Genomic DNA, 13,608 nt, shown 5'->3' with positions numbered 1-13,608 from the left:
TATATGTCACATTTCAAGTGATCTTTGTGACATGGGGTACTGGATTCTGAGAGGTAACGTATAGAATGAGGAAACACCGGTGGCTGGAATCTTGAACTGCATAGGACTTTCTTTATAGAACGTATCCTCCCATTTTGAAAGTTTGGAGGATTGTAGAAGGAAAGTATGGTAGTGTCCCAATTAATGTGCTCTTGCTTTTATAACCCTCTCTCACCCTTCCTCTCTACGACCCCCCCCCCATGTTATTCTTGTTCACTCCTCCTGTTATGTCATCTTCATGTTGCTAATGAAAGCTTAGAAGCCATGCCATGTACAGACTAGTTGCAACCTCTCATGTGATTGCTTCTTTTGGGTTTTGACTGTTCTCCTTGTATTTATTTTAGGCAGAGCATGCCACTTTATAGGATATAATAATATTTGCCATCTGTCATATGAAACTCACTAATTAGTTAGGGTAGCACAGCCTAGAATTGTGAATAGGTTTATCTCCCATTAATATAATTTTGCCCTTGCCCTTTTGAATAATTAATTTCGTCATTATTTGACTCCTACCACGTTTGCATGGTCTGTCTCGGAGTTCTGTATCAGGCTGTAGATAGATAATATGCTAGAGCATTTTAGTTATCATGGATTACATATATTTTGTATAATTAGTTGGAGAAACATCCAACTTGTTCTGCTTTCTAATGCGGGCTCATCACATATATTGGGCTAAATTTTAATTTTGCAGCCAATTACGCGAATACGGATAGTGAGCATCACAGGGTTTGAAAACTCACCAGCAACGGCAACTCTTCCCTGAGAGAGTGATGTGCCCAAAATGCCAAAGAGAAAAAGAGAAAACCCAGCACCTTCCTGTTGATAAGAAAAACTCGCCACAACAAGAAAACATTAGGGTTGATTCGCCACACTCTTAGAAAGAAGAAGGAAGAGTGATAAGAATCCAAGGAAATTCGCCACTAAGCAAAAGAAAGCTTAGATAAGAATTTATAAAAATACTTTTTGCATTCAGATGAAAAATGTTCATTAACAAAAAACGTACATAAGAGGAACCATATAAATACTAGTATTGGAATATCCCTCCAAGCATGGGAAACATACAAAAAATAACTCTTGGAACATCCCTCCAAGCATGGGAAACAGAAACATTAAAAACTAAGTGGGAGACATAATAAACAAAGCCTTTAAATGCTTCAATTCTCCATAAATCTGAAGCTTAGGAAATAGAAGAGATTAAAGCCAAAGTGGGAGACAAAGCCATAAATGCGCTTTGATTCCCTATAAATTTGAATTCCCGCTTCTTCATAATGTTCTGCCAAGCAAACTTAAATCGGCCATAAATCATAGCTGGAATTTCGGAATTGCGTTCATGAATACAAGAAATTGCTACTAAGATCGTGAGTTTTCCAAGATTTCTTTCTGATCAATTTCGTGGCTGATCTTCCAAGCAAGTAAGCAAAGTGATTAATTTGGGCTTTAATTCCTCCAAGTGGGCTGGACTCTTTCCAATGAATAACTCAAATTCCTTTTGTAATTGCTTAGCCTTTGAACGTGTAATTGGCCCATCACTTGTAATTTCATGTCCTTGGTCAGCCTTTGCCTTAACTCCCTTATGATTCACATCAGAGAGAGAGAGAGAAGAAAAAGAGCACCTGGAATGGGGTAGTCAAAGTCCCAGCTTTCATCTCCGCATTGACTTGCATAATAGAGAGTGAGATAGAGAGATGTGCTTCTGCTTCTTTGTTGTTGCATTGTTTCTTGCTAGGATATATGTAATTTGTATTTTCTACATATGCTTGCTTCTAAGAAGGGATTATTCTGGAGTTATAATGGCACCTACTGATCCTTTTTCAGAATAAAATTCCTACTTTTTCCACACTAAAATTAACTTTCCATGGATCCTTGCAAAATGGGGATGGACTCTGTCTTTTTCTTTTTCTTTTTTTTTTTTGGCTTTTTAACTGGGATCGGCTTCCATGGAATATTGGAAGCCAAACCACCCACATTTTAGGATGAAGTATTGAATGTGCCACTGTAATTTGACTTTATTTGGCAATCATACTGTAATAAGAGTGAAATAAGTTATTGTATTTTAAGTAGAGATGTTTAAACTTTGGTTTGAACTTGATTAGACCAAAATTTTCAATTCACTCTTTTGATTTCTGGTCCAAATAATTTGAAAAATCAGTCTTTGGTCTAGACCAATCTGGTGCCCAAAAATTAAAAATGTTAAAATTCAAATATATATCATATAACATGATAACATAGCATCTTGGTTTTTGTTCCAAATTCACTCGATAGAATAGTGAAAAGTTAAAACTCTCAATTTGGGGAATTGCCCTTCTCTTCTCCATGGCGTTAACAATATATATATAATATTAAATATGTGGATAATATTAAAATAATAAAATAAATTAAATTTTAAGGAGAAAATTTTGGATAATTATTAAGATAAGATTGATGTTGTTTTAAGGGGATTGATGTTGTTTCCTTACTACACCAATTAAATTTATTTATTTTAGGGAACAATTAAAGCAGAGTCCAGGCAAGAAGGCGACAGTCGGGAACCACCAAAGGAGACTAGCAATAGGGGACTTGACCCGCTGGCTAAGAGAGCTGAAGGGCGAAGCATCATAGGAGTTAGAGGATCTGCAAGACAGAAGACAATTAGAGTGTAACTCCCTGTTTCTAAATATTACAATGTTGCTAATACTTACTAATATTACATGAGTGTTATGAAAATCCTTATCAATAGAAGTAAATGATCGAACTTGAAAAACTAAATAGCTTGGATTTCCACTAAATATTTTAGTACAAGTACAAGTATGAAACACAACTCTCAAAAATTAAGGAAATAAAGATAGATTCAAGCTTTATAGTAGCTCTTGTTTATACAACATTGGTAGTACAATGCTTAAGATGTATGTATACAAGGCTTGAGATATATACGCAACAAATATTAGAGAAATCCAACTAAACTTCAGCCATCTCTTTGTCTTTTCCTTTACTTATCTCTAGAGTACCTGACACGTTTGAATATGCTAATGTAAGATATGAAATATCTTAGTGAGGGTTTAGAATAAAATTTCGTGCATGCAAATGCAACATGCAGTATGAAATCTCCCCCTTGGGTAGTCATGCTAGGATGTTGCAATCATCCCCGTTGGTCATCATGTCCAAACTCCTTAGTCCCACCGCACGGGCACGTGATCGCTCCCCGATCACACATAATGACCTACATCAACTAGTCACAAGCACTGTGGTGCATGATAAATGGAAATAACATGTTCTGCCAAGGAAACACATGATATGCAAGTCATAAACCACATGGAATGAAACTACAAATGGCCAGGATGAAGCAAGTTATATGTAGTTGTAATATCCTAGTATTTTGAGAACAATAATAATTAATTTTTTATTTTATTTTTAACATCAATTAGAGATTATAATTGAAAAAAAAAAAAAATTAATGGGTTTAGAGTTAGTAGGCTAAGTTGGAAAAATAAAGACTAAGTAAATGGACTTAGAGTTAGTGGGCTAAATTGGAAAAATAAAAGCTAAGTAAATGGGCTTAGAGTTAGTGGGCTAAGTTGAAAAAAAATAAAAGGTTAAGTAAATGGGCTAATTAGTAGGCTAAGAAAGTAGGTTTAAAATTAATGAATTAAATAAAAGAATAATCTATTTATAAGAAGATTTTGTGAAAAATAATTAAGGTTACAAAATAATTAAAGATAATAGGTGAAATAATTGAGAAATGTGGGAGACAAAGTATAGTGTGGATAAATAATTAAAGATTATGAGTGAGATTTAGTGAAAAATAATTAAAGATGATGGATGAAATAATTGAGAAATGTGGGAGACAAATTAAGGTGTGGATAAATAATCAAAGATAATAAGTGAAATAATTGAGAAATGTTGGAGACAAAGTAGGGTGTGGACAAATAATTAAAGATTATGAGTGAGATTTAGTAGAAAATAATTAAGAAATATGACAAAATAATTAAAGATATGAGTGAAATAATTGAGCAATGTGGGAGACAAATTACGGTGTGGACAAATAATCAAAGATAATGAGTGAAATAATTGAGAAATGTTGGAGACAAAGTAGGGTGTGGACAAATAATTAAAGATCACGAGTGAGATTTAGTAAAAAATAATTAAAAAAGATGACAAAATAATTAAAGATGATGAGTGAAATAATTGAGAAATGTGGGAGACAAAATAAGGTGTGGACAAATAATCAAAGATAATGAGTGAAATAATTGAGAAATGTGGGAGACAAAGTAAGGTGTGGATAAATAATTAAAGATTTTTAGTGAGATTTAGTGAAAAATAATTAAGAAAGGTGACAAAATAATTAAAGATAGTGGGTCACTACAATTATGTTAAGCTTAATTCAACCTCTTATAAATAGAGGAAACTTGAAAGGTTTGAGTACTTAAATTAGAAAGAGAAAGGTTGAAAGAAAGATTTGAGAGTGAGAAAGAGATTTGAAAAAGAGAAAGAAAAAAAAATAGAGAGAGAGAGAGAGAGAGAGAGAGAGAGAGAGAGAGAGATACCAAAAAATTTCTAGAAAAATCCTATAGGCTGGGTTTAGTAGTTTGTGTGAAAATTTGTGGTAGAAGGCATTGTTGGATGCGCAAATCGAGATTTTATCGCAATATAAAAGAATACCGAATCGCTCCGCGGGAAGGTGAGTTATCTTCAAATTTTTTTTGAAAAATTTCAAAAATATGAGAATGATATTTTAGAATTTTTGATGACGAAATTGGAAAAGAAATGAATGATTGGTATTTATTATGAATTTTTGAGGCAATAGATGCTTGAAAATCAAAGAGAAAATGAGAAATAAATAGAATATGGATTTTGAAAATTATGAAAAAATTTATGGGGCTTATGAAAATTGTTTTAGGAATTATTGTGAAGAGAAATTGAGAAAATTTTATGAGAAGCTATTTATTTCATAATCTGGAGGAAATAATAGGAGAAAATGGGAGAAATTAGAGAAAATTATAAATTTTATTTTCTTAAGTAATTATGATGCCTAGGATACGTCAAGATTCATAATTGAGTATGATTGGAAATTCGAAGCGAATTTTGAGGCAAAATTATGTTAGGGGCACAATTGTCTTTTTGCAAGGTAAGTGGTACTTCCTAACTGGATTTAGTTTTATGAAAATACTTGGTTTGTAAGTTGTTCGACACCAAAATCTAATTTTAAGTAAATGATTTTATCATGTTTTTATGCCTTGATGTGAGTATGTCATGTAGATTGCATTTACATGTATTGATTTATGAAATATGCATATGAGCATGATGCGATTCACGGTCATACATTGCATGGGTTTGGGATTAGGTACTGGTTCCGTTACTTTTTCAAGGATGCACCCATACACCTCGGTCTGACAGGGAGACTGGAAAAATGGAGGGTAATCTTAAGGTGCAGTCGACCCAAACATGAGAGTTATGATGTTATGTGCATTGCATACATACATGCGCATTAAATGTTTTGTTCCCTTACTTAGATGATTCATCATCTAACTTGAGCTTTGCCCTTGAAATATTCAAACGTTTTAGATGAAGATTGTAGCAGAAACGAGGATGAATGAGGCATGTAATGGCACTTAGCAAAGTGTATGATGAGTGGTATGAACAGTTGAATGTATGTTATGTAGCTCATGTATTTAAGTTCTGTTACTTCGAATTCTGAAATGTTTTGAGGAATGATGATGTAGAACCATATTTAGGGTTAATGTTAGTTGAGAACTTATGTTATGTATTGAGTCATGCTGAGAAATTTATGTTCTCGTGATGTAAAAACTAATTTATGATTAATGTTATGATATTAGGTTCAATTCTAGCTTCCGCATTTGATGTTTATGTAATTCTCTTTCGAGATAGATGTATGGAAATTTTGGGATGGTTAAGAGTAATGATATGGTTTAGTTTTAGTAGTATTTAAAAAAAAAATATTATCACATAATTGTCCTGAGTTTTAATGTGCTCGAAAAACGGGGCGTTACAGCAGTAACCACTCATCTTGTTGGTTTACCTGTACAGTACTGTTCATGCTTATCGAGGCTTGTTTTTTTGCAATAAACGAGAATTTTTATATAGCAAGTACCCTATTTTTTTCCATAAATCCTTTTTTTTTTATTTTTCTGTGTTTTTCCCAGAATTTTTGGACTTACCATGCACCCGCACATGCCTCTGGAAGGTGCTTCACGCGCTTTTATGCACAGCCTAATATGGCGCGTGTATCACACGCGCTGGTTGTCTTCTTTTGTGACGATGATGTGATCTCGATAGGCCTTTAGTTTTTTGGCTATTTCTCCATTTTAGCTCTGTTTCACTCCTCGTTTGTTTCTATACCTTCCTCTTCCCCCCTCTCTCTCTTTCTCTCTCATTTACTTGAATATAAGCCCAAACCAACCTTTCTCGGCCATTTTTTGATAGCTTCAACCGAATTTTCGGTTATTGTTGCCAAAATACAACAATCGATTTTTAATCATGGGAGAATACAATTTGTGTGCGGTTGATCACAAGAGCCTCTGGAGTGTAGAGTCTTAGGAGTCTCGTGGGTCCTGAGAGTCTTAAGAGTCTTGGCACCAACTGTCTTGAGAGTCTCGTCACCAAGTGCCTTGAGAGTCTTGTCACCAAATGTCTTGAAAGTCTCATCACCAAGTGCCTTGAGAGTCTTGTGAGTCTCGTGCATGCTACGTGACGAGAGACTCTTAGGATCAAATGAACGAGAGACTCATTTGGATCTGACGGGAGGCTTTCTAATGATTGAGTGACCCTTGATAGCTGAGAGAGTCTTGATGACCGAGAAACCTATAAGACGAACGCACAGTTAGGGGCGCGGGTGTAACGTCCCATAAATTCTAGGATCGATTTTAACGCATTAGTTTCAAAATTTAAATATAGGAGGTGTTAATTAACTCATTAACGTTTTTCCCACTTCCTTATGGTATTTAAATGTTTTTAAATTCCAAGTCTGGAGAAACATGTTAGGAGGGTATTAGATAAATATGAGATATAAACTAGCAACCTTCAAAAAGAAAACGTCGTAGCCTGTGGCTTGGTCTTTCTTGTAACTCCATGTTTTACATATTCAAGTAGTCAGAATGACACCGCGAAGAAGGGTTTTACTTTCTGAGAGAACATGTTTATTTATTAGGTGGTTGACATGTAAGTGTCCCACGTATACCCTTATGAATCATGAGTCTTTCATAGGTGGTGATTTCAAGGATATTCTTTAAAGGACTTGAATAAATGAGGTAATAGGTATATGATATTATCATAAATATGAACTTCCAAAATTAAGGACAAAATGGTAGTTAATACAAATGATTCTGTGTATATTGTTTTTCTTTGGAACAAGAACATAGATATACCCCCGAATTTGCTTGAAAGCTTACCACGCTTCAATTCTTAGTATCTCCATATAAATAGTTGATTTCACAAGACATTCGAATAAAAATTGGTAGTAGATTTAAATGGTCATTTAGTAGTTTGATTATAACAACTTGATTTATTTAAACGTAACAAAATAAGAGAAATATTAGGTAGCCATTTCCTCATTGCCTTTGCTTGCTCCCGAGTACCTGAAACACTTGTTGCACTTGGAACGTGGAATGTTCCAGGGGTATGAAACACCCAAGTTAGATAGTAATATCTAAGTGGATAACTCAATATTGGAGGTGCGTGCAAATGCATTATGTAGTATGTCGTGAAGTAACCTGATGGTAGTGACACCAGGGCGTTGCAATCACCCCCACGGGCCATCATGTTATTAAAAGCCATAGCCATCCCTGACTTGGGAGGGTGTGGTCCAAGACCACGTACATGATGCAACCCATCTCAATGCCACTAGCCATGAATGTAGTGATGTATGCCCAAGTGTATAAAAATGCGAACCAATGGTATTAAATGATATGCAAACCACCCGAATGAAAGTACAACATGTAAGAGATGTAAGAGTTCAAAAAGAAGGAGTCACCCACCAAAGTGACCTAACCCAGTACTATTCACGATGGTCAGTTAGGCTGTTCTGCATAAAACACAAGATTTCGTAATACCAAAGTTAAATATTTTTACATAGACTTGTAGGGAATAAATATAGGAATAGCTGGGAAAAATTTCAGATCAAAAGGAGCCCTCACGCACTCTCATGCGCCCCTAGAAGGGACCCCACATGCCCCCACTCACGGCCAGCAGCCACGTGTGTATTACACGCGCCGTGTCGAATGTTTCGTAGCGGCTCAATTTTTTGGGCTTTTCTTCTTCATTTTAACTTTGATTTAACCCCCGTTTATTCCTACACCTCCATCTTTCTTCCCTTTATAGGATTATAAAATAAAACGAAACTTACCTCATTGTTTTCCAGCGATTCGGGCCCAGACTCTGGTGACACACAAATTTCTCGTCGAGGCTCGTAACTCCTTCATTTTTTGGCAGAGTTTTCCTCATTCTTTGGAAAAGTTTTCTTCTCTCAAAATCTCCTCATTTCTCTCTCATTTGGAGCCCCAAAATCATTCCCCCAAAGCCTTATATTAATAGGCAATTTTGACAAATCCAATCGCGCCACGTGTCACGTTGGATAAGAACTTATCATGAGATTTGCAATGTTAAGCCACGTATACATAGAGATTTGTGCATTCACATGGAAATTTGTGCTTCATCATTACACCCCTCATCATTACACTCCTAAGATTAAGCCACGTATCCATAGAGATTTGAGCGTTCACATGGAGATTTATGCTCATCATTACACCTTTCATCATTACAACTTTCCAACCAATCCAATTGTGACACCTAGGGGGGACACTTGGCCATTCATGATTAGCCCATGGCTGATATTTTGGGTTGATATTTTGTTATTTTTGTGGTTATTACAATTTGGTCCCTCAAAGTTTCCATAAATTGCACTTTTACGCTTCATAACTTTTGGAAATCTCATTTTGGCCCTTGAAATGCTATTCCTCCATTTCTAAGAATTCTCACAATCCTCCTACACTTTTAGGTACTATTCTTGACTCTGAAATGGCCTCCAATTATTTTTGAAAAATTACACTTTTGCCCGAAATCTCTTAAAACATACTATATTTTGCCCGAAATCTACCTGTTTCTTCTTGAATCCTGAATTCATCTTATCTTCTTTAAAAGAGATCACTCCTATAAAAATCCTGGGTGTTACAGTGAGTGTGTGTCCCCGCACAAATCCTCCGATGCTTAATTCAGTTCTTGAGAGCAGAGTGCAAGAGTGTATTCAAAGTGCTAAGGAAAGCGTACCTGAGGTAGGGGGTAAGGTCTCCTATTTATAGGGAAGGGAGAGAGGGGACACATGGTGGCCATCCCGAGAGTCTCGTAGCCCATCTCGAGAGTTTCATGACCGTGATGATGCATCCGAGGGATGAGAAGTGCACTACAAAAAAAAAAAAAGGCTTTTAACGAGGGAAAATTAGTGAGAGGACAAATACCCCGTCGTTAAAAGTACAATTTTCATGATTATAACGAGGAATTATTTATACTCTTAGCTAAATGTGGTGTAAAATTTGTTTTTTAACGACGGGTTTATGCATTTCTCACTATTAATTAAAAATCCTGTCGTTATTGAGTTTAGAAAATCAACAAAAATATTTTCCTCCAAATATATATCTATAATTCTAATTAGGTAATATTTTTTTTTTATTAATTTTTTTTACACTTAATATTATATTTTCATAATCTTCATTAGGTTAGGAGAAAACAACATAAATATTTCCCACCTCTCCCTGTATCCCAATCCCCGCCTCTTCCTATGATCAATTCCAAATCCCTAGCTACCAAATCCAAATCCGAAGGCGCCTCTCCCGTCAATCCAAAATCACCTCTCCCGTGAATCCAAGTTTGCCTCTGCTTCCCGTCGTTGTTGTGAACTCTTCTTCCCGTCAATCCAAGTCCGAAGACCTGCATATCGCCGTTGCCTGTGTCGAAGTCCACGATCTCAGTTTTTGTAAGTTTCTCTATCGTCGTCTAAAACTCTATCGATTTCTGTAAGTTTCTATGTTTCTATAAGTTTCTATAAGTTTATATCTAGGTAGTTTCTGTAAGTTTCTATCATCTATCGATCTCGATCGGTTTCTATGAGTTTTTGTAAGTGTGTCGATTAAAATCTAAAATCAATTGCTGTAAGTTTTTGAAACCTTTAAGTTTCTGTATTATAAATCTGTATTCTGATTTTAGATTTAAGTTTCTGAAATCTGAATACAATTTATTTTTTGATGGTTTGTAGGTTAAATCTCTGCAAGTTAAAACTCTAGCCAAATAAGAATTGTCTTAAACATGTTAGAATAAAGATCTCAAAGAAAACACATAGAGAATTGCTCTCAGTTGCTACACATTTTCTACGGGCTGAACATTGAAAATTCTTTAGCCATCTGATATATATTGAGATTATGCTGAACACTGAAAATTCTTCCATCAATTGTTGCCTTGAATTAAAATTGCTCTCACTTGCTACACATTTTTTATAGGCTGTCTTTGTTTATATTAACTATTGCTAATTAGTTGGTTAAGATAAAATGAAAGGTTGTAATGGTATAATGTCCTCTTAAGACATTAGCCAATGGTTGATTTGTTTACCATGGTTTCTACTAGTTGCATCCGTCTCAAATTAGCATGATCCTTCAAAAGGGGGTATATGGCACTATTTTGGCTAGTAATAATATATGGGCATTAGAAGACTGGGCACTTACATTCGAGGCCCAACATGAAATAAAAGACAATAGAATAACTAAAAAATTGCATTTTAGTATAAAAGGAAAATTCAAATGGCAAAAAAACATGATCAGTAGTCGTAAAGCAACTTGTTGCATCCATCTCGTCGAGTTACCCCAAAAGCATATATTATGGGCTGAAATTGGAATCTGTACGCAAATTCTATGCCCGTTTATTTGAAAATGCATAATCAAACATTTTTAGATACGCCAACGCTGTTTCAACTTCATCCGTAGCCCAGCCCTCATCCCTCATCATATTCCATCTCACATATTTGCATCATGTCTTTCTTGAGTTCTTCAACCAATTTTTACTTTCATGTGGTCGACAAATCATCAACCTAAAATGCAACAAAAATAGCATTCTCAATATTTCCATGCCTAACATAAAAGGCTGCCTCAATTTTGCATTTTCCTGAAATCATATCCACTACAGTAATTGAATTTACAAGCGAAAAGAAAGACCAAAGTTTTGGTTAATTTGACTATACTAAGCTCTTGGAGCTTCCTCAACCAAGGCAATCCTTCAAACAGTAGCTTCAATCACAAATCCTGGATTGTTCAAACTCAAACAGTAGCCTCTGAGGGAAGCTCCAAGGGAAGCTCTTGGAGTTTCCCTCAGAGGTTGTCCTAAGAAGTCTCTAAGGTGCATTCTTTCAGATTTGCCCCGTTGTTCTTACCATCTTGCCCATTACTATTCAGTACCATTGCATTTTCATCAAAGCTAATGAAAATTACTTCTTTGTGCCCTTTTGTAGCATGCTCTCTACTTGGTTTATCTTGGACTTGTTGTGTTTGTATCAGCATGGATGGGTAAGCAAATGCGCTTCACAATCATTAGGCTGCCATACCTTAAGAATGACCATTTGATCTATATTTCTTGGTGATTTAACTATTACCACGTTTTGGTGCCATTGCACATTCAGGTGTTGCATTCTGGATGCAGACTGGGGAAAGGCAAACTGCCCGCTTGAGATTGAAGTACCTGCAATCAGTACTAAAAAAGGATATTAGTTTCTTTAATACAGATGCCAGGGACAAAAATTTGATCTTTCACATATCAAGTGATGCAATATTGGTTCAGGATGCCATTAGTGAGAAGGTATATTAGAAAAAATGCAAGGAAGCTATGCCTGATATTTCATTGTTACTATTTTAACAAGAGTACTTATAGCATACTCTTCATTGCTTTTTGGACCTCTATGTTGATCCAGATAGGCCACGGTTTGCGTTATCTCTCCCAATTTGTTGTTGGGTTTGCAGTAGGATTTTCTTCGGTATGGCAGCTTACACTTTTCACCTTGGTTGTTGTTCCATTGATAGCTGTTGCAGGAGGCACTTATACTGTTATCATGTCTAGTTTATCAGAAAAAGGTAAGGTTGCTTATGCTGAAGCGGGGAAGGTCGCAGAAGAGGTAAAAATACATGCCTTTCACCTTGGTTCAGCAGCTTCTATAAATTTAAAGAGTTGAGATTTGATACCCATTTCTTTCATACCCATCCTATAAACTTGAAATTAATTCTGATAACAGGGAAAGTTTCTTCTTGTACCATTCCAGTTGCATACTCTCAGTTGCAGTTAATTACTGTATTTCTATTTGTTTTTGCCTATAGGATTAAGGGATTTTGTTGCTTCTACAACAATAATCACAAGCCTTCATAACACTGCGTGGTCTCAGCAACATGAATTCAAAAAAATAGTTTTTCACTGAGACTGTGTAGCACTAAATTGAATTATGTATTCACTAACAGAATGCATATAACAGTCTGAAGTGAGAGATAAACCAAGAACATACATCTAAAATGGTAACGAGATGTCCATGCAAACTGCTAATTTTCTTTTGTTTTGACTAGGTTATTTCACAGATTCGTACCGTTTACTCATTTGTGGGAGAGGACCGGGCGATCGAAACATACTCAAGGTCACTCCGCACTTAATATGGGAAAGAAGAGTGGTTTTGCTAAAGGAGTTTGTGTTGGCTTTACCTATGCATTGTTGTTCTGTGCCTGGGCATTACTCATCTGGTATGCAGGGATACTTGTTCGGCATCATGACACTAATGGTGGCAAAGCCTTCACTACAATAATTAATGTCATCTTCAGTGGATTGTGAGTTGAAAACAACTTACTTCTAGTTTGATTACCTCTTCTCTTTTCTTGCTCTTTGTTACCCTAACAAAGAACAGATTCTTTGTTCTGCAGTGCTCTCGGGCAAGCTGCTCCTGGTTTGGCTACCATAGCTAAAGGCCGCGCTGCGGCTTCAAATATCAGAAGATTCCATCTCTTCTAAGCAACACTCAATCGAGCTCATCCCTGCTTCGACCAACCACCTTCTAGACTTCGGATCTCTTTCTCAAACCGACCGATCTGACCACCAGATCTCGCCGAACCCTCATATGAGTGGCATACACGACAATCAACAAGGACTTACATTCACAGTCCTCGAGCCTCACATTCCCAACATTGCCATTATAGGTGCCATCACTTGGAAATCGATCTTGTGTCATCAACTGGAATCCCATCTAGTGCTACATGAGGATGCCTCCTCAGTATCACATCGACACATTCAAGATTAACACTCGACTGTGCCATTGTGACCCTTCACAAATTCTGCCACTATGCCATAGCCACATGTTCAGCCTAACACAACTCATGTCACATAGATCCCTGTACCTGAAACCCTACATGCTTCAGTATTCCCATCTCATGGTTGGCTTTCATCTCATAAATCTCGCTCTCCACGACACTTACTTCACATGACCACTTGAGGTCACTTGCCAACTCTTCCTGTCAACCCTATATTTCCTCATCGCATAGGGTCACATTGGGTCCATCCCCCAATTTACCA

General features: G+C 36.2%; 1 protein-coding gene across 1 annotated transcript in view; it reads left to right on the top strand.

Annotated features, from left to right (window-relative positions):
* Positions 1-13,608, top strand: part of LOC127813238 (uncharacterized) — a 35,934-nt gene that overhangs the window by 14,694 nt on the left and 7,632 nt on the right. The window contains exon 3 of the mRNA XM_052354113.1: positions 2,523-2,674. Within this exon, the coding sequence (XP_052210073.1) occupies positions 2,523-2,674 (152 nt within the window). The remainder of the gene's footprint in view (positions 1-2,522; positions 2,675-13,608) is intronic.

The sequence above is a fragment of the Diospyros lotus genome, chromosome 1, assembly GCF_014633365.1.
Source record: "Diospyros lotus cultivar Yz01 chromosome 1, ASM1463336v1, whole genome shotgun sequence".
NCBI lineage: Eukaryota > Viridiplantae > Streptophyta > Magnoliopsida > Ericales > Ebenaceae > Diospyros > Diospyros lotus.
This window is presented reverse-complemented; position numbering and strand designations above follow the sequence as displayed.